The sequence below is a fragment of the Marmota monax genome, unplaced genomic scaffold (assembly GCF_021218885.2).
Source record: "Marmota monax isolate L192 unplaced genomic scaffold, Marmota_monax_Labrador192_F-V1.1 WCK01_AAM20220418_F8-fsc00206, whole genome shotgun sequence".
NCBI classification, from domain to species: domain Eukaryota; kingdom Metazoa; phylum Chordata; class Mammalia; order Rodentia; family Sciuridae; genus Marmota; species Marmota monax.
The window spans coordinates 1,779,530-1,804,958 of NW_026694490.1; the positions used below are offsets into that span (position 1 = coordinate 1,779,530).

General features: G+C 40.7%; 1 protein-coding gene across 1 annotated transcript; it reads right to left on the reverse strand.

The window, feature by feature from the left end:
- Nucleotides 1-1,059: 1,059 nt before the first annotated feature.
- Srpx2 (sushi repeat containing protein X-linked 2) lies at nucleotides 1,060-25,108 on the reverse strand. Its single transcript, XM_046419201.2, has 11 exons — nucleotides 24,766-25,108; nucleotides 22,960-23,042; nucleotides 18,684-18,764; nucleotides 9,946-10,137; nucleotides 7,669-7,845; nucleotides 7,251-7,377; nucleotides 6,972-7,093; nucleotides 5,508-5,687; nucleotides 5,049-5,182; nucleotides 2,612-2,733; nucleotides 1,060-1,585 (listed from the first exon to the last, which is right to left on the reverse strand). Exons 2-11 carry the CDS (start codon nucleotides 23,039-23,041, stop codon nucleotides 1,405-1,407), a joined length of 1,398 nt encoding a protein of 465 aa, XP_046275157.1. The 5' UTR covers nucleotide 23,042; nucleotides 24,766-25,108; the 3' UTR covers nucleotides 1,060-1,404.
- Between the last annotated feature and the right edge of the window lie 321 nt (nucleotides 25,109-25,429).

Sequence of the window (25,429 nt, forward strand, 5' to 3'; positions counted from 1 at the left end):
GTAGATTGCCTATCCTCACTGAGCTTCAATTCTCTCATCTGTAAAAGGGAGGAAATAACAGTTCCTACCTTATAGGTTTCTTGTGAAGACCTCAGAGTGAGTCAGTAGGGTATTTAGAATGGCACTGGCACATAGTGAATGCTTGAGCCTCCCAGCCAGCCTATTTCCTCTACCCTCTAGCTTTCCATTGATGACCCTTGGTTAAAATCAAAGGAAAAAGACTGCTTAGTCTTAATTATGACTATGGATTCCATGAACTTATAAAAGAAGGTTCTCAACAGCAAGGGGAAGAACACTTTTCTTTCAAACATTGACACCCCATTGGGTAGGACTGAAGAAGAATCTGGGGCTGGGGATGTAGTTCCATGGTAGAGTGCATGCATAGTCTATGCAGGGCCATGGGTTCATCTCCTAGCTCACACATATACATACGAAACAAAAACCAGGACTCTGGGGCTCCATTTTCTAAAAGCCCAATAACCCATCCTCAATTTACTTTCAGGCCTGCTCCTTAAGACTTGACTTTGTGCCACTGTAGCTCCCACCTGCTCTGTGGCTATCCGAGGAAGTTAATACCTGAGGTGGAGTCTGCTTTCTTTCCCTACTATCTTTAGTGGTAGTTTTGAAGTATCCTAGATCATGGAATGGGAAGGAGGTTCCCCTAATGAAGGAACAATACTGTCTACCTTTTGTTATGGGGAATGGAGGCCTCAGTAGATAGAGGTTCTTGCCTGTGAGCCAGCTGGAAGGGCCAGGAGACAGCATTATGCTGTGACTAGCTATTTCTTCCCAAACTCCCTCCCATGGCAATGTTTTTGTAACTCTTGATGAAGCAATAGTTCAAACAATATTTTTAGCCCAATGCCCTACAAAGGGAAATGACAAATAGGTTCAATAATGTTTTGTAGATCCATGCCATCCCATCCCAGCCACAGAGATAGTTAAATTGTAAGGAAAATGCAGCTACACTTCTTGAAGTGTACTGGATGTCTTTTGCAATGGTGCTGCCCTCTGCTGTCACCTCTGGGTATAGGAAGCATTTAAAACACAACTGGTAAGTGAATCAATTTAGAATTTACTTATCTGAAAGACTTTGGAGAGCAGGGCAGAGGCCCGGGTTAGGAAATGAAGACTTCCTACCCCCAATGCACTGCTCAAAGCCTGTACTCAGTCCCTGCTTAGCTTCAGAGTCTCCTCCAGTGCTAACTGAAGCATAGACTTGCTTACGGAAACTATGGCACAGTCCTAAAATGATGTCTAGAAATATCTCTGGATTGGCAAACCTCACTCACCTCAGAATCCTGTCCCTAGAACTGTGGGAAACCATTTCTTTCTTTTATTAGGCCTCAGTTTCAGCTAACTAGGGTAATTTTCCCTTGACATCAACCTTGCCCTGGCTCAAGTTCACTCGCAGACATCCCTTTGCTCCCGGCGCTGGATCAGTTCCTGGTTGCTGAGCAGGTAGTCATCAATGAATGTGAAGATTTCCTCAGGGGTTACAGGTCCCATGTAGCGTTCCCGATCAATACCCTGCTTGTCAATCAGCACCATATTGAAGTAGGAGCGAGTAAGGCGCTGAAATTGCCTAGAGAGAGCAGCCCAGGAAGGTGTGAGACATTGTCTGGGCATTTGTCCCACAGGGCTCTACTACCCTCTGATCTTTCACAGCTCCACTGATGGACTAGTCTCTCCCAAATCCCATCTCCATCCCCTCTACTACCTATCTATCTCAAGTTCCTTTGCTTTTTTCTGCTAAAGTCCAAATCTTGCTGATTCTATGTGTTTAGCACTGCTAAGCTCTCCCTTCCTCATCCCAGCTGGGGCAACTTTGTTATTACCAGGCTGTGCTTCTATTGTAGACTCCTTTAAGCAGGACTAAGAATCCTGCATGGAAAAACTCCAGGGGGTGCCCATCATAGACATGATGATACACATGCACATTATACATGGCAACCCTGAAGGTGATAAATACTACCTGATTAACTATTCCATCCAAGGCTGCAAGTCTTCAGTGTCCTTCCTCTGAGTATTTCTTAGTCTTTCTAACTGAGACTGAATATCCCCACTAATATTGAGCCCTGGAGGCAGGTATTGTTTCTAGAACAGACAACACAGATGGCTTTACTGTCCCTGAGTATATGTGGAAGCACTGGAAGGCTGATAATGTATAGATGATGAGAAAAGTCAACTTCTACCACCTGTCACTTCTAACCTCTTCCCTATGGGCTGATGGATATGATTCAGATTTTAGTGCCTTAAGAAGCCTTTTGGAGACAGACAGTAAAAAGAGAAAGTCATGAAGCAACAGGATCTCAGGCTGCTATGAGTCAAGTTTGGGTTAACTGTCTCAGTCCTGACTGTGCTTCAAAGTTACCTGAGGTGCCATTATAAAAAACCACAAAGGTGGGGCCTGGTAATTGCATTTTCAAGCCCCATTTGATTCACATGCCTTGCCAGTGTTAAGAATCACTCTCTGGTCTTACCTATATGCATCCATAAGAGTTCAAACACAAGAAGTAATTCAAGAGAGTAGTTTTGTCACAACCCTCTGTTGCTAGTGTCCTGCCTAGGGTTTCTGCCCATCCCCAACCTATAGCCTCCCAGCCTGGACCTGAGCTCCTCGATGATGCTGGCTGACAGCTGTTGCTCCCGGATGCGCCCCACCTCCTGAGGTGGCTGCCCCACCAGCTCAATGATGGTCACATGCCGCAGGTCCAGTCCACAGGTGGATTGCTGGGAAGAGGGAGAGAACATTTAATGGAACAGGCCTTTGCCCTCAAATCTCAGGCTACTTGATTGATTCCTTCTGGGACCACATGAGGCAGTGTGGGACAGGAGGGGGCTTCTCCTGCAATGATCACACAATCATAGGATCATACAATCATAGGATCACACTGATCACAATATGAGATCTACAAAACCTTTTCCTTCCATCAGTCCTACAAAATTGTTCCATTCCTTCTACTGAAGTGTATGAAACTGGTTATACAATGAGGAATAGAAAAGAGAAGCATAATTATTAAGCTGCTACTGTGGGAACATAATCAATCATTGCTTAGCTTTTCATAGGTTTTAAACTACTTAGGTTCTTAATGGATGGCTATTGTGATATGATAATAATTACTGTTGTTTCTTATTTATTTACATTTATTTAATACTTTGTAGAAATCAACTAATTTAATCCTTACAATAGACCTAACAAGGTAGGTGGTGTCATTCTGAAGAGGCAAAAGTAACTTGCCCAAATTTGTATGACAATAAGATGATGAGCAAAGATTCAGACTGAGGACTTATACCACTTACCCAAGTATGTCCTCTTTATCACTAGGCTACATCCCAGGGCCTTCTCTCAGTCGATTTATCCAAAATAATGGCCAGTGGTCTTTATCCCCTTAATTGCCTTCTTTGCACTGGGTAGCAAACTCCTGTAACCCTACCTATACTGGCTCTTTGTCCTGCTTTGTCCAGTAAGGTCCAATTAGCCAGTTGCCAGAATGAGGCTTAAAGTAGTATTGAACATTCCCTGGTGCCCCGCATCTGTTTTGCCTTTGGTCTCCTCCTCTCATCCTGACCTCAAAGTCACTGTCCTTGCTGGCAGATTCCTTTTTTTTTCTTGCTTCCCATTAAACTAAACTGTTGATTTTGTCTGTTTTATTTTTTGGATCCATGGAGATATAAGGTCCTTTTTGGTCTAGACTCCCAGGTTCACCTTTTTGGCTAAACTGCTGCCGTCATGGGCCTCTTAACATTGACTTGACAACTTCTATGATTCAACCTTTAGGAAACCCCTAAATAGCTGCTTAATTTACCTAAATATTTGGCCCCTTGAAGCTCCCTAGAGCCACTTAGTCATGTCAGAACATTCTCTTTAGCAACCTAGTGTGTTCTTTTTATAAGTCCTCATGGTCATATCTATTCTGTCCTATTTACCTCTCCTTTCCCCAGTAGTGAGTTTGGCTAGGTATCTCTTAGTATGTTAAAAATAATTGTTATGGTTTGGATATGAAGTATCCCCCGAAAAAAGCTCCTATGTTAAGGCAGGGGGTGAAATGATTAGATTATGAGTGCCATAATCTAATCAGTGAATTAATCCATTTGATGGATGAATAATTTGAAAGGACCACTATATGGTTGGTAACTGTAAGCAAGTAGAATGTGGCTGGAAGAAGTAGGTAACTGGGAATGTGCCCTTGGGGGTTATATATTTTTGTCCCTGTTTCCCTGTAACTGCTTGCATGCTCCCTGGATGCCATGAGCTGAGGAGTTTTCCTCTGCTTTCCCCTTTTTCCATGATGTTCTGCTTTACCTCAGGCCCAGAGCAATGGAGTAGGCCAACTATGAACTGAACCCCTGAAACTATGATCCTAAAATAAACTTTAATTTGCTAAATCAGTCATAGCGATGCAAAGCTAACACAATCATCGTACAACTTTATTTTTGCTTTGAGATATCACAATCACTGTCCTACTGGTAGTGGTTGAGAGCACAAACACTGCAGCTAGACTGCCTGGGTTCAATCCCAGGTGTACCACTTACTATATAGTGACTCTGAGTAAATCACTTAATCTCACTATGTCTCAGTTCCCCCACCTATTTAATGGAGATTATAATAGCATATACCTTACAAGGACTATTGTAAGAATTAGATGAGTATATGCAAAACATGTAGATCAGAACCAGGTTCTGATCTAAGTGTTCCTTAGTGCTATTATTCCTTGAAAACACAAATGGATTTAACTCCTAGAATTGACATTTGATCTTATCTGTCTTATAAGTCTCTCTAGAGTGCTTTGTCACACTCCCTTCCCAACCTTCACCCAGTCCCCCAAAAGTCACATCTACCACTTCAGTGGCCTTGTTGCCTTTTCAGTAAAAGCACAGCAGGTTTTAGCAATCTACTAAATACATCTAGGATATAACTGATCAAATGCTACCAAGTAAAAGTTTGAAGAAGTGGGATTTGTGCTGCAGAAAGCAATAATTTGATTTGAGAAAGATAAGAAGGTAAAATAAAGGAGCTAAGTCCTCTTTAGGGGAGTGGGCCTTACCTGTAGCATAGAGATTTGCATTTTATAATATCGGTTGGAGGGATCAGGAGCTGAGATGATCAGGAGTCGCTGTTTCTCATAGAACTGATCCAGGAGGCCAGCAGCTGAGTTGACATTGACATTAATTTTCATGGCTAGGGCAGATGCAGATGGTCAGTCAGAGACTGTCCTTTTCTTTCACACCGATTTGGTAATGCTAACATCTTGAGGAGTTCCAGTTTTTGAATTAATCTTTCTGGTTGTTTCTCCCTTCCCTGGAAAGAAATCCTGAAAGAAACTTGGAGATTTTAAACTCTTCTTGGGGTAGGCATATTCTAGGTGGAATGTTGCCCTTCATAATAGATGTGTCTCAGAAGCCCCTATTCCCACATCATTCACATCACTATTAGACCCCTAAGCTATGGGGGAATCCTCCAGAGTACCCTTGATTAACTCTTCCCATTTCCTGATTTCACTCACGAGTACAGATAGGTGGTGATCCCGACCACTGGCGACTGGACTGGCAGACCCGGGAGGGGGTTCCCTGGCGCTCATAACCACCATCACAGTGGTATTCACAGGTGGCGCCATAGTTGTCGCCTGCTGAGGTGCAGGTGAGGTAGCCATGCTGCGGTGGTTTCAGAACTGGGCAGCGTCTCACTGTCAGGGAGAAATTTAAGTTAGGGATTATGGTGTTTCTAGAAGGTGCCTACTCTGGGCTTTCTAGAACAAGAGACTTGAGATAATCAGGATGATTTTCTATATTTCCAGTGATTGGAGATAGAGCAAGAATTTTCCTTTCTTAAGGAATTAAATTTGAAATATAAACAGAGATTAGAAACACCGGTTAATATATACATTGTCTTCAAAAAACTATGAATCTGTGAAAGAAAATATTGTCATCTATGTTTACAGATACTATGATGCCCTGTATGAATATGAACACCTTGCAGAATTACTTTTTATAGTAGAAATAAGTTGGAAGAGTGGTAAATGTTCATGACTGGGAGGATTAATCAAATCATGATATATTCTTAGAGCATAATGTTATGCTGTCATTGATAATATTTCTGAAGAAATCTTAAAGAATATGGGAGAGCTGGGGTTGTGGCTCAGCGGTAGAGTGCTCCCCTAGCACATGGGAGGCCCTGGGTTCGATCCTCAGCACCACATAAAAATAAATAAAATAAAAAAGGAATATGGAAAATATGTTTTAATGAAAAATGAAAAGTGTGATACATGATTAAATACACAGCCTAATCTCAGTATTATGTTTGTCAAGTATGCATAGAGAAAAGACTGGAAAGGAAATGCCAAGAGGTTAATAGCAATTGCCTCTAGATGATGGGGTCATAGATTTTTTTTTTTCACTTTATATAGTTCTTTATTTTTTGGATATCCAGTAATGAGTATGAATTATTTTTATAATGAGAAAAGCAAAACAAACCAATGTGACACAAAGCAAAGGTGGAAGAATCAAGTAGACAACACTACCTGTTTCAGAAGAAGTGAATGATTCAGATTGAAGATTGATGAGATTTGATAATTTTGAAAGTCAAGAAAAGAAATGGGGGAGTTGGGGTTGTGGCTCAGTGGTAGAGTGCTTGCCTGGCATGTGTGAGGCACTGGGTTTGATCCTCAGCACCACATAACAATGAATAAAAATAAAATAAAGCTATTGTGTCCATCTACAACTATTTTTTTAAAGAAAATAAATGGATACAGAGTATCTTCATGAATTTTATCTAGTTTTAGGAGAATAAGAAAAAAGAGTCAAAGTTTTTGTAGCATTTGTATGTACATGTAATGAAAGCTTCATTAATGAACCTGTTTTGGTGAAGCCTGTTTCAGGCATAGAGAGGAGAGGGTCATCGTGGGCTTATAGAAACTCAGGGTAGAGCAGGAACAATGAACAATGTGAAAACCGAAGAATTTTCTTCTGACCTTGTACTTTCACAATGAACTTGCAGCTGGCCCGGTTATAAGATCGGTCATAGGCGGTGTAACGAATCACATACTCTCCTTCAGGAAAGTGAGAACCAGGCTCTGGGCCCCGAAGTGTTACCCTGATTGAGATAGGATGAAGGAGCTACTGAGGAAAAAGATACTTAGAATTGAGATCTGAAGAACATAATCACTGTGGTCTCAGCTTGTGCAGTTTCAATATGAACAGACTGAGGGACTGGGAGATGCTGTTGGAAAGCATGTGTTACTGAAGCTCACCTGGTGATGGTACCATCAGCAGAATCTTTCACCACGGGTGGGTCCCAGTAGACTCTAGCAGTCAGTTTCTCTGGCTCTGCTATCTTCTCACGTGAGTGGGGACAATGGATCTTGGGAGGATCTATGTCTATGAAGGTCAAAAATCAAGTGTCAATTTGTGGGCCCCCTGCCTTCCCTGGAGGGGACCCATTGAAACAATACCACACACCACTGGGTAAGTAGAAAGTTCAAGGTTTTCAGGGAGACTGGGGAAAGAAGCCTGACTCTAGGGGAAGTAATCATTTTGTTAAGCTTGTGCTCATGGGGCCCCCTTCATAGTGAGCAGGAATATCTTTGCAATTAGAATTCCATTTTGCTTGTGGACATAATGCTAGGATGACTCTTTGCAGCAGGAAAAATAGGAGCAACTGGCATTTACCTACACATACAGGCTCGCCTCCACTCCATCGCCCATCTTCCATGCAGATTCGGCTGCGGTCACCTTCTAGGTGGTAGCCACTAGAACAACTATAGTCACAGCGGGAGTCAAGAAGTACTCCATTTGTGCAGCTGTAGGTGCCACTAGCGATGAATGGCAGTGCATGACATCTCATCTCTAAGAGAGAAGCAAGTGGCAAGCTCAGTGGCCTGTGGGACTAACTGGAGGTGATGCATCTAGCTCATGGAGAACCATATCAGAGACAATGAATATACAGAAACCTGACCCAAACTGCTTTACATTTTTATGCCACACTGCTTTCCCCCTGAACTGCCTTTTTAATTTTCATATTACAAGGTGTAGAAGCACTCTTGGTGTATGTGCAAGGGGGTGGGGGTGTCTCAAAGAAGTAAATTACCTGTCCAAGCACTTGAACTTCAGAGTCAGACCTGAGCTGGAATGCCAGCTCTACCTCTTATTTGCTCTATGACTTGAAAAATTGCCTAATCTCTATTAGTCTCAGTGTTTTTTTTTAATTGTAAAATGTGTATGCTTCACAACATTGTTGTACAAATTAACAGATACAATGCCTATAAACCTCTAGGCTCATTTAGAGCCTCAGCAGTTGTTAGTTTTCATCTCTTGTTCCTCAGATGCTATAAGCTCTTGAGTATGCTCAAAGCTTCTTTTGAGTATCATTCCAATGCTTGCACAGCCACTTCTCACTTACATGCCAGAGTGGGATGGCTTTATGTCCATGTGATAGTACAAGTCAGGCCAGTGCCTGAAGGGCAGGTGTGGTGGTATTTGATTAAGGAGGAATCTGTGTGCTTTAGATACCACGTGGTGTATCAGAGACTGCCACCATGAAATAATTGTAAGCCTGTGTTTGTGGAAGTCTTGTTTGTGATAATTGATACTTAAGAGAAGTAGGGCTATATATTTCTTTAGATTGTCTTAGTTCAAATCCTGCATAAGTTGAATATTTGAAACTTTGAATGAAGATTCTATATAAGCTACTTTCGTTTTGTTTCTTGGCCAAACCAGATTTCAAGTTTATTGCCTTTTTTGTTTTCCAATATCTGATATGTAAAAACCTATGCAAAAATGATCTCCTTGAAATTAGAGCCAAGAGAAAAGTTTGTGTCTTCAGATGAATTTGTTTGTTTAGTATTATATGACAGTGAAAATAATAGATCCAAAGTGTTTGTCCTTTTGTCTCTTACAAGGAAGCTCAAAGCTAGATTTAATGCTCAATGTAATAATCAACTCAATCTAGGAACCTGGAAATATGCATGCCTCCGTTCTTTTAACTGGTTTTATGCTTGCTTATAATTTATAGCTTTGTTTATTTCAATTTGTCAGGCCAATTCAAATTTATTTTGGAAATAATGGGGTTTAAATCCTAAAACAACTTAATTACAGTCACCCAGAGGATGGTACTGACTTCTTTCTGGCTATCAGGCTTCTCCTCTACTCCACACCAACTTCTCTGACCAACCTCATTTCTCTGAATGCTCAGTCCTCTGTGTCCAGGTATACAGCATTCATGTGCACACATTTCTATCCCATTAGGCTATAAGTGGCCTGAGGGTAGGTGAGGAATTGAGTAAGCTCTTGCAGTGACCAATACAGGCCCCCTATACAATACAGGATGTCCTACAAATAGTATTCAGTGATGGACACATGAATATTCAAAGCTCATCTGCTAAAAGGAGGTAGACTATGGAGTTTGAATAATAGCTGGGGGTTTGGATGTTAAAGGGAGACATGGTTTGGGATGTGTGTCTATTAATATCCTTATTTCCTAACCTTAGGGATTCTCCTTTCTGACTTTCGGAAGAAAATGAATAATAGCAGACGTTTCATAGCTTCACTGGCAAGGCATTCTAAGGCTATAGGCCAGGAAGAACAGAACTTGACCACAAATGGGAAAGAATCTGAAACTGTAAATCCTCCAGAACTCCAAAAGAAGGCCCAGGTCCACATCAGACCTTGGGGTCAAGCCTCAACCTCCTACATGCACTTCTGAGTTCCCTGAGTTGGAAGGGCTGGCTGTTACTTAAATGCCCAAATCACTCAGACAGTAACTACAGGAATAGAAAATAAAGTAGAATGTTAGCATGAGGAAATGCCTCAATGGAGGGGGGGGGGGGCTCTGGAAAATTCCCAATTTAAACTTGAAAGAAAGGCATAATAACACCTCCAGGGAGATACCCTCAGTGACTGGCTGGCATCTCTCATGCTCATGTCAGCATGTGCACACATGCAACTTACGCCTGCAGTAGGCAGTTCCAGACCAACGGCGGTTTGGCAGGCATTGCACTGATCTCCGTCCAATCAGTCGAAAGCCACGGTCACAGGAGAGCTCGCAACGAGTACCTAGGCTACTGTGATAATTTTCTCCCCTTGGTGAGTAGCATGTGGCTTCTCCATCCTGGATATTTAATGTGTAACACCATTGGGGGACTGTAGCAACAGGAGAAAAGTAAGCTAGAATCATAATAATTAAGACAGTATGGTGTTGGTAAAAGGGCAGTAACATATCAATGGGACAGAACAGCGATCTCAGAAATAGATCTACACCAGTGTACCAAAATGATTTTTTGACAAAGTTGCCAAAACAATACAATGGAGGAAAGGACCTTTCAGACAAATGGAGCTGGAACAATTGAAACTTCATAGGAAGACAGAAAGGAGAGAGAGAAAGAAAAGAAAAGAAAAGAAAAGGGAAAAAAGAAAAGACAAACTAATACAAGAAATTATACAAAAATTAATTCAAAATGGATGATGTACTTAAGTGTAAAAAAGAAAAATACAAAACTTGTAGGAAAAAAACTTAGTAGAAAATCACTGGGAATGAGGACTAGGCGAAAAAGTCTAAAATATAACACCAAAACTGCAATTCATAAAAAGTCAATAAGTTGGACATTGTCAAAATTAAAATATTTTGCTCTATGAAAGGCACTATTAAGAGATCAAAGACAAGGCACAAATTGGTAGAAAATAGTTGCAAACTACATATCCAACAAAGGACTAATATCTCAAATATAAAAAGAACTATCAAAAGTCAACAGTAAAAAAAGCAAACAATCTAGCTATAACATGGACAAAGGATGAACAGACATATTACCAAAGTACTGATGGTAAATAAGCACATGAAAAGGTGTTGAGCATTATTAGACATTAAAAATGCAAATTAAAACCACAATGAGATATCATTAGTAGAAACATTAGAATGTCTAAATTTAAAAAAATGGCAGTAATAAAGAGAGACATTGGAACTTTCATACATGGCTGGTGGAAATGCAAAAACATAGCTGCTTTGGAAAATGATTTAGTAGTAGTTTCTTATGAAGGTAATAATAAATCTTATTGCAAAGAAAATATGTTTACTAAATGATTTTGAAATACACTTTAAGGTATTTTCCCAAGTGAAATGAAAACCTGAGTTCACACCAAAATCCTATACAGAAAAGTTTTTTTTTTTGGATGTGCTATTTTTTAAAGTTAAAGTGAATCTCATTATCATGTACATCCACAAGACTGGGATCCTAATTAGAATAAGATATATTCCAACCTTGTATATTCTACTGTCATGTATAAAAAGAACAAATTAAAATTTTGAAAATAATATTTTAATATACACAAATGTTTAAAGTTATTCTATCATAATTGCCAAAAGCTGGAAATATATGTCTTTCTATGGGTGAATGATTAAACTAACTTTAGTTTATCCATATACAAGGATGAAGCGCTGATACATGCAACAACATAAATAAATCTCAAAAGCAGTTTGGGAAGTGAAGGAAGCCAGATTCCAAAGACTGCATTTTGTAGGATTCCATTATATGACAAAGCTATAGGGACACATTCAGGCAAAAATATAGGGACAGGATGCAGATCAGTGGTTGTTGAAGATGAGAGGTTGAGGTCAGGGATAATCTCAAAGGAGTAGCACTGGGCAAGTTTTGGAGGCAATATAAGTATTTTGTATTATCTTGGTTGTTATCCCACTCTATGCATTTGTCAAAACACACAGAACTATATTCCCCCCAAAATGAAGTCTACTATATGTGAATGTAAAACAAAAAAATTTTAAAACACAAAACTATACATTAGAGATAGAAAAGGAAAGTGACAGCAAAGAAGGTTGCTTAGAAATGAAAGTCTAATCTCAGTTCAGTACTGAGCAAAAGAGGTTACAGGGTATCATAAAGATGCCTCACAGACTGTACGAAATAAATAAATGACTCTTCAATGGGTTTGGATTTTAAAGAGACACATGTAAACAAATGGAGGGCCACCTGTCCAAGGAGGATTATACAGCATGTACCACATCTGTTTGCCTAAGGTTGGGAAAATTAAAGCCCCATGTGAGCTGATTTGATTCCCAAATCCTAGGGACAAAAACAAACAAACAAACAAAACCCAAACCACTCTGAGACTTAACAAAAAGCACATCAGGAGCTATAGGATAAAAGAAAGGCTGGAGCTTCTGCTTGAGTGCAGCTGGAGAATGAAGACAGATGACAGAGAGAAAACTATTCTTCAACTAACGCCATGTTTGGGGCTCCCAGTATTAGTTTCAAGCCTGTGGCAGTGACAGGGCTGCCATCTGGAGACACCATCTCCAAATTACAGAAAGTCTCTTAAGCACTATAGTTGCAGAGCTGTTGATTATAAGGCCACAACACATATTACAACGACCTTAAATGGGAGGTTGGGACCTCAGCAATCACTTCCATTCTATTTTTTCTCGTATTCCATCAAAGAAAATACACATCAGATTGAAACTGATAAAAAAGCAAGCATGGTAAAGGGAAATAGAAAGCTCAGGATAAATACTGAGACAGTAAGAGAGGCCCAGCTATTGTAAATAAGTTCAAATTTGCTGGCCCAGAAGAATCCTGGCATAAAGAAAAAACATTGGAAGGCTGGTGAAGGGCAAAGCAACAATCCCCATTTTCAAATAAGAAAGAAGGTAGCCTCTGAGAACTATAGCCTGGTGACACTGAAAGCATAGTTTTCTAGAATATTTAAAGGTATGACTTATGATCTGATAGAGAAGTGATGATCTCCAGGAGCACTCGAGAACAAGTAATTGCAGACTGACCTCATTTCCTTTTTGGGTAGGGCCACCAGACTGGTAGAACAGGAGAAATGACGTGAAGCATGTGTCAATACTTTTCATGCCAGTGATGTGGATGAGAGGAAGAAATATGGGAGGGGTGACAATACAGTTAGAGAGATTCATAACTGGCTGAACAACTGTACCCAAAGAATGCCAATGGGAAACTGAAACTAAGAACATGGTTAAATACTGCATGGTAGCTGGGTGTGGTGGCACATGACTATTACAGCCAGTAATAGCCATTTGGGAGGCTGAGGCAGAAGGATGGCAAGTTTGAGGCCAATCTCAGCAGTTTAGTGAGGCTCTAAGTGACTGAGCGAGACCCTGTCTCAAAATAAAAAAATAAAAATGTCTGGGGGGATGTGGCTCAGTAGCTAAGTGCCCCAGGATTCAATCCACAAAACAAAACAAAACAAAACAAATTAAATACTGTATGGTGAGAATGTCTGCTTGGAAATGTGTGTTAGTCTATATTGAGTACTTACTATGACTAGGTACCATACTACATAATTTTCCTTCATATACATCACCTCATATAGTTCTCCCAACAGCCCTCTGAGGCTAAGTAGGTATTTATCCTTATTTTACAGATGAGTAAGTAACTTTCCCAGGGTTCCTCAGCAAATAAGAAATAGGGCTGGGATTTGACCAGAACTTTTTCTCTAAAACCCTTGTTTTTTCTAAGTACAAAATTTGCTACTGCAGCAGCTATTTTGAAGGGTATATTGACCTTTTTGAAGAGGTAATGTATGCATATGGGTCAAACCCCCCAGGGTATAATATATTACTCAGTAAAATGTCCCCACCCAATCTTACTTTCTTCTAAGACCCCATTGTTAATAGTTTCTTTATGCATATAATGCAAATGTTGGTACAGCATCTTGTTTCCCCTCCTTTATAACACATGGAGCAGTATATCATGTCTATTGTTGCCACCATTGCTTTTTTGGTGTGTTGTTGTGGCTTGAACCTCTGCCAGGGCTTCACACATACCAGGAAAATGCTCTACCATTAAGCTATACCTCCAGCTCCTACCATTACCTTTTTAAAAAAATAAAATGGATGTTGTAGCTTAGAAATATTTCCATATCACTACCTAGTAAGGATGTGATTTGTTTAAATGAAATAACATAAAATATTTAGTACACTGACTGGCACATAATAAGAGTTTGTCCAGGGCCAAAGAGCTATAAGGGTTCTCTCTTTTTAAAAAGGCTTGTAATGAAAAGAGCACTGACAACAGGTTTGAAAGGTCCTTCTCTGTAATTACCTTCAGATAACCCAGGCAGAGTGACTAGTTTGCTCAGGGCTGAGTCAAGCTGTGAGGAAAGCAGCAGCCCAGCAGACTGAGTGTGCACCTGAGAGAAGAATTTCTGACTCCAAGCTGTTTCATGATAAGGGAATAACAGGAAATGCAAGATTAGTGAAAATGGTACCAAGCTACATGGGCAGTTTGCTCTACAATAATCATATGTTTTTTATTGCTTAGCAGTTGTTTTTATTTTTTTTCTTTTTTAGATAATTAGTTACATTTTTAAATATCTTTAAATTTTGTTTTAGTTGCAGATGGACAATATCTTTATTTTTTTATCCTTATGTGGTGCTGAGGCTCGAACCCAGTGCCTCACACATGGTGAGTGCTCTACCATTGAGCTATAGCCCCAGCCCCAGTGAGTTACATTTTTAATGAAAGAGATGAAATAAGCATGGCTCTGAATTCAGACAGACCTGAGTTTAAATTCCTGTTTTGTGGGGCTGTGGCTGTGGCTCAGTGGCAGAGTACTTGCCTGTCATGTGTGGAGCACTGGGTTCGATCCTCAGCACCACAAACAAAATTAAGCAAATAAAATAAAGTCATGCTGTTCATCAACAGCTACAGAATAATTTTTTTAAAAATAAACAAATTCCTGTTTTGTCTCCTCTAAGCTCTGTGACCCTAAATTTAACTTCCATGAGCTCAGTTTCCTGATCTGTAAAACAAGGGATAATAAATCAATTCTATAGAGCTGTGGTAAGAATCAATTAAAACTACACATGTAAAATATTTAGTCCTATGAGTTGTATTTCCTAAATCAATGTCTGGGTTTGAGCCCCTCTCTCATCAGTATTCAAATAACAACACATTGTGATTTCCAGTGTCTTGGCATGTAGCTGTGACACATATGATTGTCATCTGGGACACCAAATTACAGAAAGTCCTTAATCACTACAGTTGCAGAGCTGTTGATTATGAAGTGACAAGGGTCTTACAAGGGAGGTTGGGACCTCAGGTTGTACTTTTCCTGGCTATTCCTTTCCACTCATCATTAATAACTATGTTTGATTCATTTTATGTCCTGAGAGTAAGTCCTGAAGAGAGCTATAAGACATTAGACCCCAAGGCCAAATGTTGCCATGTGACTTATATTTTTCTTTTTTGGTACTGGGGATTGAATCCAGAGGCACTTTACAACTGAACCACATCCTCAGCCCTTTTTACTTTTTATTTTGAGACAGGGTCTTGCTAACTTGCTTAGGGCCTCACTAAGTTGCTAAGGCTGACCTTGATCATGCAATCAATCCTTCTGCCTCAGCCTCCTGAGTCACTGGGATTACAGGTGTGCACCACCACACCTGACTGACTTATATTTTTCTAAAGGCCTTTTTGCTAATTTAAAAATAGCCAATGAGGCAGATAATATTAATTATAGGGCTGCCAGACCCCTCAAAAATACCTTCTATGTTTGTTGCTTTTTTACTATCCCATTTGGAGTCTACAATCTGGCTTCTGTTCCTAGGATGCTGACGGTCAGCATCTACTTTTAGCATAGCTCTGTGGGAGTGATATTCATGGCTCCTTCTGTTAAATGGATAGATATTTTGTTGAGAGTAATAAAAAGTAGATCAAAGAGTCAGTACAGATGAGTAGTTTAGGTAATAAATACTGATTTCATAAGAGGTATATAGTAGTACCTCTCAATATTCAGTGAGAGTGAGAGAGTAAGGAAAAGCTCACCCTGAATGAAGCACAGATTTCAAGTGGGGAGAAGGGTGAGAAGATGTCAAGCTGGGAAGATAGATGGAGACAGATTCTGATTAAAAATGGTCATAGTGGAGCTGGGTATGCTGGCACATGCCTGGAATCCCAGTGGCTCAGGAGGTTGAGGAAGGAGGATCACAGATTTGAAGCCAGCCTCAGCAACTTAGTGAGGCACTAAGCATCTTAGCAAGACCTTGTCTAAAAATAAAAAATAAAGAAGGGCTGGGGATGTGGCTCAGTTGTTAAGGGTCTCTGGGTTCAATCCCTAGTATCAGAAAAATGAAAAAAGAAAAATGGTCATAGTGGGACACTAGGTTTAGGGGAGAAAAACACGAGTCAGAGAATGCAGTTAGGGGCAACTAGCATTATTCATGTGTGAAGTAATAAAAGTTTTATTCCCATGGATTAATAATGAAATGATAGGTCTTGGTGAATGAGGAAAAGGAACTATTAAAGGAACTATTACTATTAGAAGTAATACTGAGGTATTCTAACTAAGAGAATGTCAGAAGTAGGAAGGTCAACTGGTAGAACCTTCTTCAGGCAAGATGGAAGAATTTTGTTTTAGATATCTCCAAATGGAAGTGTCTAGCAGCAGTTGGAGATATAGTCCAGGAGCTTGAGACCAGTCAAGGTTGCCCAAGATCCCAGCTTCATTCTCTGTATTTTTGCCACCAGAGAACCCATCTTCTTTCTTGGCTTCAGCTATGAACATAGTAATAAAATGTCATGAATCCCAAGGAAGAGGGGTTTAAAAGAAAGGGGCTTGCTCAGTGCTGTTGGAGAGACTAAGGAGACTAAAGCTCAAAGCTATGTGATTTGATCATGGGAGGGAATTACTGTCTTCAAGAGATGTTTCAGTTTGGAGATTAGTAGGTGGGTGGAAAACAGACTATAGGAAGTTTAGAATTTAGTGGGCACTGAAGCAGAGGCAGTGGGTGTGGACCATTGATAACAAGAAGAGACAAAGTAACTAAAAAGTGGCATAGAAAAACCCAAAACTCTGATCATTTTTCTACTGAAATGGTTTTGTCAAAGGTCACCTTCTTTTTGTTAAATAAAATTTCTCCCTTCGATGTGATCTCTTTGTAATACCTGACATAGTTGATTTCTTAACCTTTCCATTTTCCTAAAACTCTCTTCTTATGTGTCTTCTGTAATATGATACACACTACCCTGATCTTCTTTCATATGGCTGACTGCTAACTCTCTCTACCTTGCTGGCTCCTTTTTTCCTACTCATATCTACAGATGTCTTCTAAGGCTTTGACCTTGGCTCTCTGCTTCCTCAGAGCCCATTCATCTAAGTCAGGGACTCACAAAGCTTCATATTTCCACTTCCAATTGTTCATAGAGTATCTTTACCAAACCAGTTTGTTTTCTTTCTTTGTCGCTTCTGTTTTTTTTTTTTTTTTTGTACTAGAGATTGAATCCAAGAGTGTTTTACCACTGATCTATGTCCCTAGCCCTTTTTATTTTGAGACAGAGTTTTGCTAAATTGCTGAGTTTGTCCTCAGACTTACCTCAGCTTCTTGAGTTACTGGGATTACAGGTATGCACCCCTGCAGCCAGCTCTAGTTTTCTTTTTTTTAACTTTGTCTTTTAGAGGAGTCTTACAGTTCTCCTAGGTATTCAGACTGGATGCTTTCAGACATCAGTTTCTTTCTTTCTTGGTTCATCAAATCTGTACCAAATCTTGGTCATTTTCTTTGAAGTGTATCTGGGGTACATCTTTTTATTTTCAGTGCTGGGGATTGAACCCAGGGCTTTGCACATGCTAGGCAAGCACTCTACCACTGAGCTGCAACCCAGCCCATTCTACAGCATATCCTTATTCTGCATTTCAGTGCCACACTCTCTATCATCTCTAGCTAACATTACTATAACTGGTTCCTGGAGAGCCTCCCAGATGCAGGCTCTACTCCTCCCAATCCTTACTTTCTGAACAGAATAAGCAGGTTAGTGTTCTAAGATTATCATTTACACTGTCGCTTCCCTCTGCAAAAACCTGTGATATGGTCCTTATATCTTTTAGCACAACAGCTAAACTTTTCTGCAATCACATGCTAAGCATAGAAACAGAGAATCAGAAATGGAAGGGATATTAGATATCATCTGGCCTAACCTTCCTTTTAATGCAGGAATCGTTATTTAGCATTTGTCACAGGTGGTCCGTTGCCTCTCCTTAGAATGGTCCCTATGTCATAAAGGCTTTCCTAATTTGATCTCACTCTTTATATTAGTTTTATTTTCTATTACTCCCTTGACATTCCATCTCCTCCAGTCAGGCTATTTTTTTCTTAACTCCCTCCTGTAATGGGTCTGCTCTTATCTCCATATCTTTGGCCACCTCCTTTGCCAAGTGCCCTTCCCTCCCCTTTCCAGTTTTCAAAATCCTATTCATCATTGAAAGTCTAGCCTAAATGTCATCATTCATGAATGATTTCCTGGCTTCTTTGTCTCAACTCCCATTGCATTTACTGCTACCACAGAGTCTCATGCTTACTTGCTTGGCATGTGCTAATTTTATCCTCCCTTCACCCCCAACAGAATATCAGCTTTTTAAGGAGGATAAACCCCCTATCTTTGCATCACACAATGGCTTACCTTGCATAGGATTAGGCATACATGGGGTACTCAGTCAATATTAAGGATTAATAATAGATGGACAACCTCAGGCTAGAAAGGTAAGGTCCCACAGCATGTCAGTAACCAAATTCATGTTTAAAATCATAGCCTCAATAATTCCTTGTGCTGCATTTTTGGCACATATGAGCCAAGCCTGGAGGAGGATGCTTCAGGGAAGTGCCTAGGCCTGAGGCCAGGGAGAGAGTGTTCCTGAGATTGAGAAGTGAAGATTACCTCTGTAGTCTAGGGCAGGAGCCTGTGGGACCTCTTCTGCATAGACTTCATTGTAGCTTTCATCTGGATAGTAGCCTGAGCCTATAAAAAAGAAGACAGTATCAAGATGGTGTGTATATTTCTTCCTAAATTCTTCCCAACTCCCCCACAACTTTGTACTCCATGGTCAGGGAGCCAAGTGACTTGCAAACTTGTATTTACTGTGGGTGACCTTCAGTATATAAGAGGATCACTGTAAAAGGCAAGCTCATGGCCAGGGAACACAGTAACAGCACTGAAAGACTCCTTTCAAATGAAAAATAATTAAAATTCTTGACCATCCAGCAGTCCTGTCAATCTGGATTATAAGTGATCCATTTCCTTGATGCAACCTGAGATTCTTGGTGAGACACTGATGACCAAACTCAGAAGATGGACTCTTGTCTCAGGTAGGAGGAAAAAAGAAAGCCAAAGTGTCTTCCTTCTGCTAGTGACAGGCCTGCTCAAAGTCCTCAGAGGAAAATAGTTCAAGCTCCCATTAGTCTACAGTGCAGGGGTATTTTTGTCACCTGACTGCTATTGCTGGGGGTGGCATGCCAAGGCAGAGATGGATGGCTCAAAAGGCAAGAATGAATGAGAACAGTCTCATGAGCACTTTGTCCTGGTTTGGGGAAATACGGAGACAGAATACTTTTTGTTTCTTTTACTTTTTTGTTTTGTTTTGTTTTGCAGTGCTGGGGATAGAGTCCAGGGCCTCATGCGTGCTAGGCAAGCCCTCTATCACTGAGTTATAACCCAGCCCAAGGCAAAGTCCTTTGGATAAATTTCCTGTTCCTGTAATCAGCAGGAGCTTTAGTAGGGAACGGCTGAACTAGAGGACATTCTTAATCTACCTCCATCCAGTTAAGCAATTCATTCCCTGGTGGAGGCAGGTCTGCAGCTGTCTGGGAGACTAAACAGTATGTTCCACCAGACAGCAGGAAATCAGTCATGAATAGGAACTAATTGGAAAACAACTTGGTTCTTTCCGGAGTGAAGTTTCAGGAAACCCTTCTTCCAGCGCACCCTGAGCTCTAATGCACATAGGAATAGGATAACCAACCAGTGCTGAAGTCTGAGAGAATTCTCCATTTTTTAGGAGAAGGTGTGCTTTTAGAACAAGGCTGAGTTTTAGTGTCTGTGTAAACAGACCACAAGCTGGAGGCCTCCTCTCTGTGAAAATGAAGAGGGCCCCCTGCACTAAAGGGTGGAGCAGTGGGCTAGATGATGAAGTTCCTTTACTCTCCACAGGTCCAGATGGGGGTGGGGTGGGGAGTGTTGGGAAACCAGTCCAACTTGGTGAACAAGGGAATGAATCAAATTGAAAGTTTGCCTTATGAAATCATGTCCTTGTTGGTTTGCCTTCATTCCAAAGGAAAGAGTTCATTTTTTCTCTTTCCCTTTCGTGTTTTTTCTTTCTGTTTTCCCAATTAATTTCTTCTGGCTTCCCTTTATTTCTCCTTAGACCTCATCTACCCTGCTTTCTCTTTTCCCACATGGGAGGTTTCTTTGTGAGGCATGGAATTCTTGTCAGCTGTTTCAGTTTAGTACTAGCCTCAAAGCTTCACAGCTCCTGTAAACAGGAGACCAGATGTGTGTGACTCCCTAAAGTATTAGGTCTCCCCACTCTTGTTACAGAGCTAGCTTGGGAAGAAATGCTCAGCAGGGAGCAAACAGCTGTTTACCAGAAGAGAAAACAGGAGTGTCAGAGGTCTATGGCTGGATAACAATAACAGCAAGACAGCAATGACTGCCAACATCACTCATCTCCTACTCTGGGTTAAGCATATGTTATGTCACTGTGATATCTCAATGGGGTAGATACTATCAACACTCTCCAATGTACAGAGGAAGAGGCTGGCTCAGAGTAATTAAGGAAGTTGCTAGTAAGTAGCAGAGTGGGCATTTCAGCTCAGGTCTATTTGACCCCTATTTTCTGAAGTCAGATATTCCACTAAAAATAATTGTAGAGGAGAGCTTTTTACAATGTGTAGCATGAATTTAAAAAACCACAATCTTTCTTGGAATCCAGCTCTGTGTGTGTGTGTGTGTGTGTGTGTGTGTAGGGGGAGGAAGGCCACCAAGTGTTTTACATCAATCCAGAATTACAGGGGATGTGGAAAAACTGAGGAGAAGCTTCAATCAGATAATTACAGTCTCCACCAGCGTGCAGAGGTAGGTAGACCAGTGCCAAATTTCCTTTGTACCAGGAATGGGCTCAGACCACTTAATACTTTATACCTCTGCGTTTTTCCTCCTTGCCTGCCTTTGAGTATTTTTATGCATATATTGGGATATTGAGGTGAAGTATAAGAATGAAACTAAAGTAGCAAACTCTGTACACTATTCTATTTGCATGTCCTTCATTGGCACTGGGGAATGGGCTTGGACAGCATTTCTCAATTCTTTAGATTAATCGGTGGTTGGTTACAGTGTGGTCTGTTACTGGGTTCCTTCAACTTCCATAGCACAGTCAGACCCTCTAAACATGGTCTTTCATAAAGGAATGGTTGGAAATGTAACTGATAGTTGAAGACTAAGATCCTCATTAATGCTTAGTTTATGATGACAAATACATTCTGACTTCCTGAACTGCACAGCTATGCCAATACACACTTTTAATCCTCTCTTGGCTTCATTTATATTTGTAAAATTTCCCACCCTTTGCTAATTATACCTGGATCCTTTTCCTGGAGGAAAATCCAGTGGCTTAGCTAGCAAAGTAGGGGAGAATCATAGGACCTCAAATTATGTAGTCTCCTAAGAAGGATTTGCAGGGCTGTCAGACACCTCACCAGCCTGGGCTCCTCAAAAGCAGCAGTGATTCACAGGAAAGTGGGGAGTGCCTCCTTTGCAAACAAGCCCTTTTGAGACCCTCAAATGAATCTAAATTAAAAAACAAAACAAAACAAAAAACAACCATTTCCCCAGAACTCCAACAGTCCAGGCTCTCTATTCTGGGAAAGGCCTTTGCATGCAATGAGGTTTCACACAGTTATTCAAATTTGGGTTTTGAGCCATCTGTCTTTGTTCCCTTAGTCCTGTGATCTTTGCCTGGATTTTGGTCTTCCATGCTTGAACTGAAGTAAGTGGGAGGCTGGGGAGGACAGCTGCATATTTACCTCCTGGAGACTTGGGGCACCTTTAACCCCAAACAGTGTGTACTCTGCCAAGGGCTTCATTTGAATTTCTTCATCTCAATGTCAGCCCTTGTGCTTCACCCCCTACAAAGCCAGGTTAAGCCAAAAAGAGGAAGAAGTTTGCATATTTGTATGAAAGCTTGATGCAGCTGTTCCAGACAAACAAAGCTACTGCCAAAGGCCTCCACCAGGAGCTAAGGGTATGTGGAAAATTTTAGCTGCAATGACTGTGGCTGTGATGAGAGCAGTTTGTTATTTACTCATCTCTGGATATTTTCCTAATCCCAATGGTTGTGCCTGTCTCATTCCCCTATCCTCCACCCCCCCAGTTCCTGTGAGGGCAGACACTACAGTCCACAGAATATTCTTAGCACTTGGAATGCCAGCTGGGCCCCCATCAGAAACCTCTATATGTCAGTTCATTATCCTTCCCTCACCCCCATCCACCTCCCATTTTCTCTCTCCTCACTGAGTCCACTCTTGTAGCTCTCTGTCCCCGGGGACAGAGGGTGAAACATTGAGGAATCCAGAAATCTCCATCCCTTCTGAAGTAAGGAACAAGAAAAAGAAACTGGGAAATTCCTGATTAAGAGAATGTGATCTGTATTGCTATTAACAGCTTTACCAGAAAGGGGCTGTCACAATCTCATACATAAGTTCTTGGAGGTTGAAAGAGAGAGAAGAAGTATGATGGATTGCCTGTCTCCCCCATTTTTTTCCCAAATGAGGTAATTGGTCTAAGTTCCATTTTTGCAATCTTGACAAGGGTATTTGAGTCATAATTTGAATAAAGATTTAACTCATAAAGAAATGATTAGAGAAGAGTTTTTAGGAAGATAAGTGCAAAAGCAGGTTAGACAATAGCTTAAAAGGCCATGCTGTCCAACCTTCTCAGCTTTATGCTCTCACAACCCATTTTCAAACAGCTCTTGTTAGGGTGTCTCAAAGGCTATCCTTGGTAGCTAATTGGAATATTTGGCCATCTTTATTGCCCTTTAGTAGCTTTTCTTTATATCTAAAATAAAGGTCTTTCGTGATAGTCTAACTCTTCCCTTCTCCAGGTCTTGGTCTCAGCTCTGCCCTCCCTGGAAATAAAGGTCATCAGCTCTAGAACTTACCTGCATACCATGTTGGTGTCACTGCTGGAGTTAGGAAGAGCAGCAGAGGGAGAGCTCCTCTTTGAATTAGTTGACCAACCATCCTTGAAAGAGAGGATTAGGGAAATAAAAAACAAGGGTATGTAGCCCAAAGTACCCAGATAAAGGAAAATGCTTTCAGAAGCCTATGAGCTTCCAAAAGTGAGAAGAAGCAGATGTATGGGATCTGTGAGGAAAAAGAAAGATTTTAAAATTAATAATGCCTGCCATACCATCCCCTACATAAAGATGTTCCACTTTATAGAATAACAAGACTGTTATTATGGTCCCTTTTCCCTAGACATTAAATGAACTATCTTCAACTGATCCTGGTGGGATCAGATGAAGATGTTCCTTGGACCAAGTTATGGGGATGGACACTTAAGTACAAGACCAGGAAAAGGCTAACATAAAGTCATACAGAACCAGAAGGGAATCTGGTGATCTAAAGGCTGCCAGTTAATGGTTTCATTTATTCATCTAGTATTTCTTAACCATTGATCTGAGAAAGTATTAGCATATAGTCTAAGAGCTTGAACACTGAAGTTATACAGATCAGAATGTGAATCCAGTTTTGTCACCTATTAGCTAAGGGACCTTGGACAAATTCCTTAAATATTTGAGCCTCTATTTCCTTATCTATAAAATGGAAATAAGAATAGCATCTATCTTATAGAATATATTATTACCTGACATATAGGGAACTAATCAATATATATTGAAATTATTGTTACCAACTTCACACTGGACAGGACTGGATGTTTACCTTCTCTAGTCTCCCAGGCAGTAACGATACCTTGGCTCTGTTCCTAGCTTTGGGTTTTGAGGCTTAGTGGTTTGGTAGTGGCTTCTGACTTTCAAGTCCCATCTAACCTTCTAGTTTCACCCTGCTGAGCCAGTCAGAGAGGTTAGGGTCCATGAGGAGAGGGTGAGCAGGTTCCAATTATCCTCTTACTTCCCAGTCTGCCTTCACTTTAATGGGATGGGAACTTTTTGGTTCCAGTGGGCAAAAACTTCATAAATGACAGTATTAAAATTTGATGCCCATTGGTAAAAACTGGTCACTGGACATTTTTCAGCAAGCACCCACTTACCCACATGCTTTCAATGAAATGTCATGCTCAGAGGAGGAGTCAGTTCCAGAAACGCAAAAGCAAAATGATGGCAGACTCTGGCCAGCATCACTTTAGGACATTTTGCAGTTCATTACTACCTGGCTTCAGATTTTATCTAGAGAGTGTCAATTAAGCTGAATAGAGAAAAAAGTGAAAGTAAATAAGGGAGGTAAGGAAAATGGTAATACGTAGAAAGGGTGCTAGAAAGAAAAGAAAACCTGACAAAGCTAAAGAAAAGAGGTGGATTGAAGAGGCAATGAAAGTAAAAAGGGATTAAAGAAAGAACCAGGAAAATGAACAGCTAGAAAATCATCACTGATCCTTTTCCCACATCTAGCCTCAATTCACTTCCTTTGTTCTGCAGCAGGGATTTTCCTTTTTTCAGACCTAATACTCAGTGACCCTTTACGTGCCCACCTCCTCCTCAATCTCAGACTGAAAATGTGACTCACCAGAGACAGCCATCCTTTATTGTGGGCTGAGAAGTTAGTGGGAACATTTGTCTGCAACCAGGTCAGGTTACAAATGAAAACAGCATGTGATCCAATTTCATAAAAGATCATCTTCTCCCCGTTCTAACCCCCAGTCACTTTGTCCAAGTCCTGGGTCTCCTTACCAGTCCATAGCTGTGAAATAAGGTAGAGTAGTATGAAGAGTTAATTGAAAATCTTACCTGTGTTTTAGTTTTTTTGTGTTCTTTCTCTCTCCTCCTCTTTCTCTTTCCTTTCTGCTCCTCTCATCAGCCGGGGGGGGGGGGGAAACAACAAACTTCTACTTTAACATTCCTAGAACGAGTGGCTCCTGGTTTGTCTGGGCCTCCGGGATTCTGTTAACACTGCCCAGATGTTAGGACGTTAACATTTGCCAAAAGTTGCCTTAAAGCTATATTATCCCCAAAGCTATAGCTGTTCCTCCCTTACAGAAGAGTTTTAGAGAGATGGGGAAGAAGAGACAGAAGGATTAGAAGAACTCCGTCTGTCTGCTGCAGAACAGAGGGAAATGTGACTGGCACTGGCCCTAAGCCTGTGAGTATAGTGATGACTAACAGAGGCTGGTTAAAGGACTTCCAGAGATGTGTTGTGCTGAAGAACACACTACTTTTTATTACTCAGCATTACATCAGGATTGAATGAAAAGGAATTTCACAAACTCCAAGGAAAAGAGAAGAGTGTTAGCTGACTTTGACATTCCCTGGAGATTTCTTCTATAATTTCTTAGTACTCTCAAACTCCAAGTTGCCTTACCATCTATATGGTACAGGGCCAGGCACGCTTTGAAATCCTTGTGCCAATGACCTAATTTATCAGGACTTCAGTTTCTGATAAAATTATCTTTAC

Coding starts and splice junctions, on each gene's coding strand:
- Srpx2 (XM_046419201.2), bottom strand. CDS start 23,041: ATGGTTGGTCAACTAATTCAAAGAGGAGCTCTCCCTCTGCTGCTCTTC. Junction 10,138..18,683: donor TCCTGCCCTAGACTACAGAG/GTAATCTTCACT, acceptor CTGTTGCTACAG/TCCCCCAATGGTGTTACACA. Junction 7,846..9,945: donor TGGAACTGCCTACTGCAGGC/GTAAGTTGCATG, acceptor CTTCTCTCTTAG/AGATGAGATGTCATGCACTG.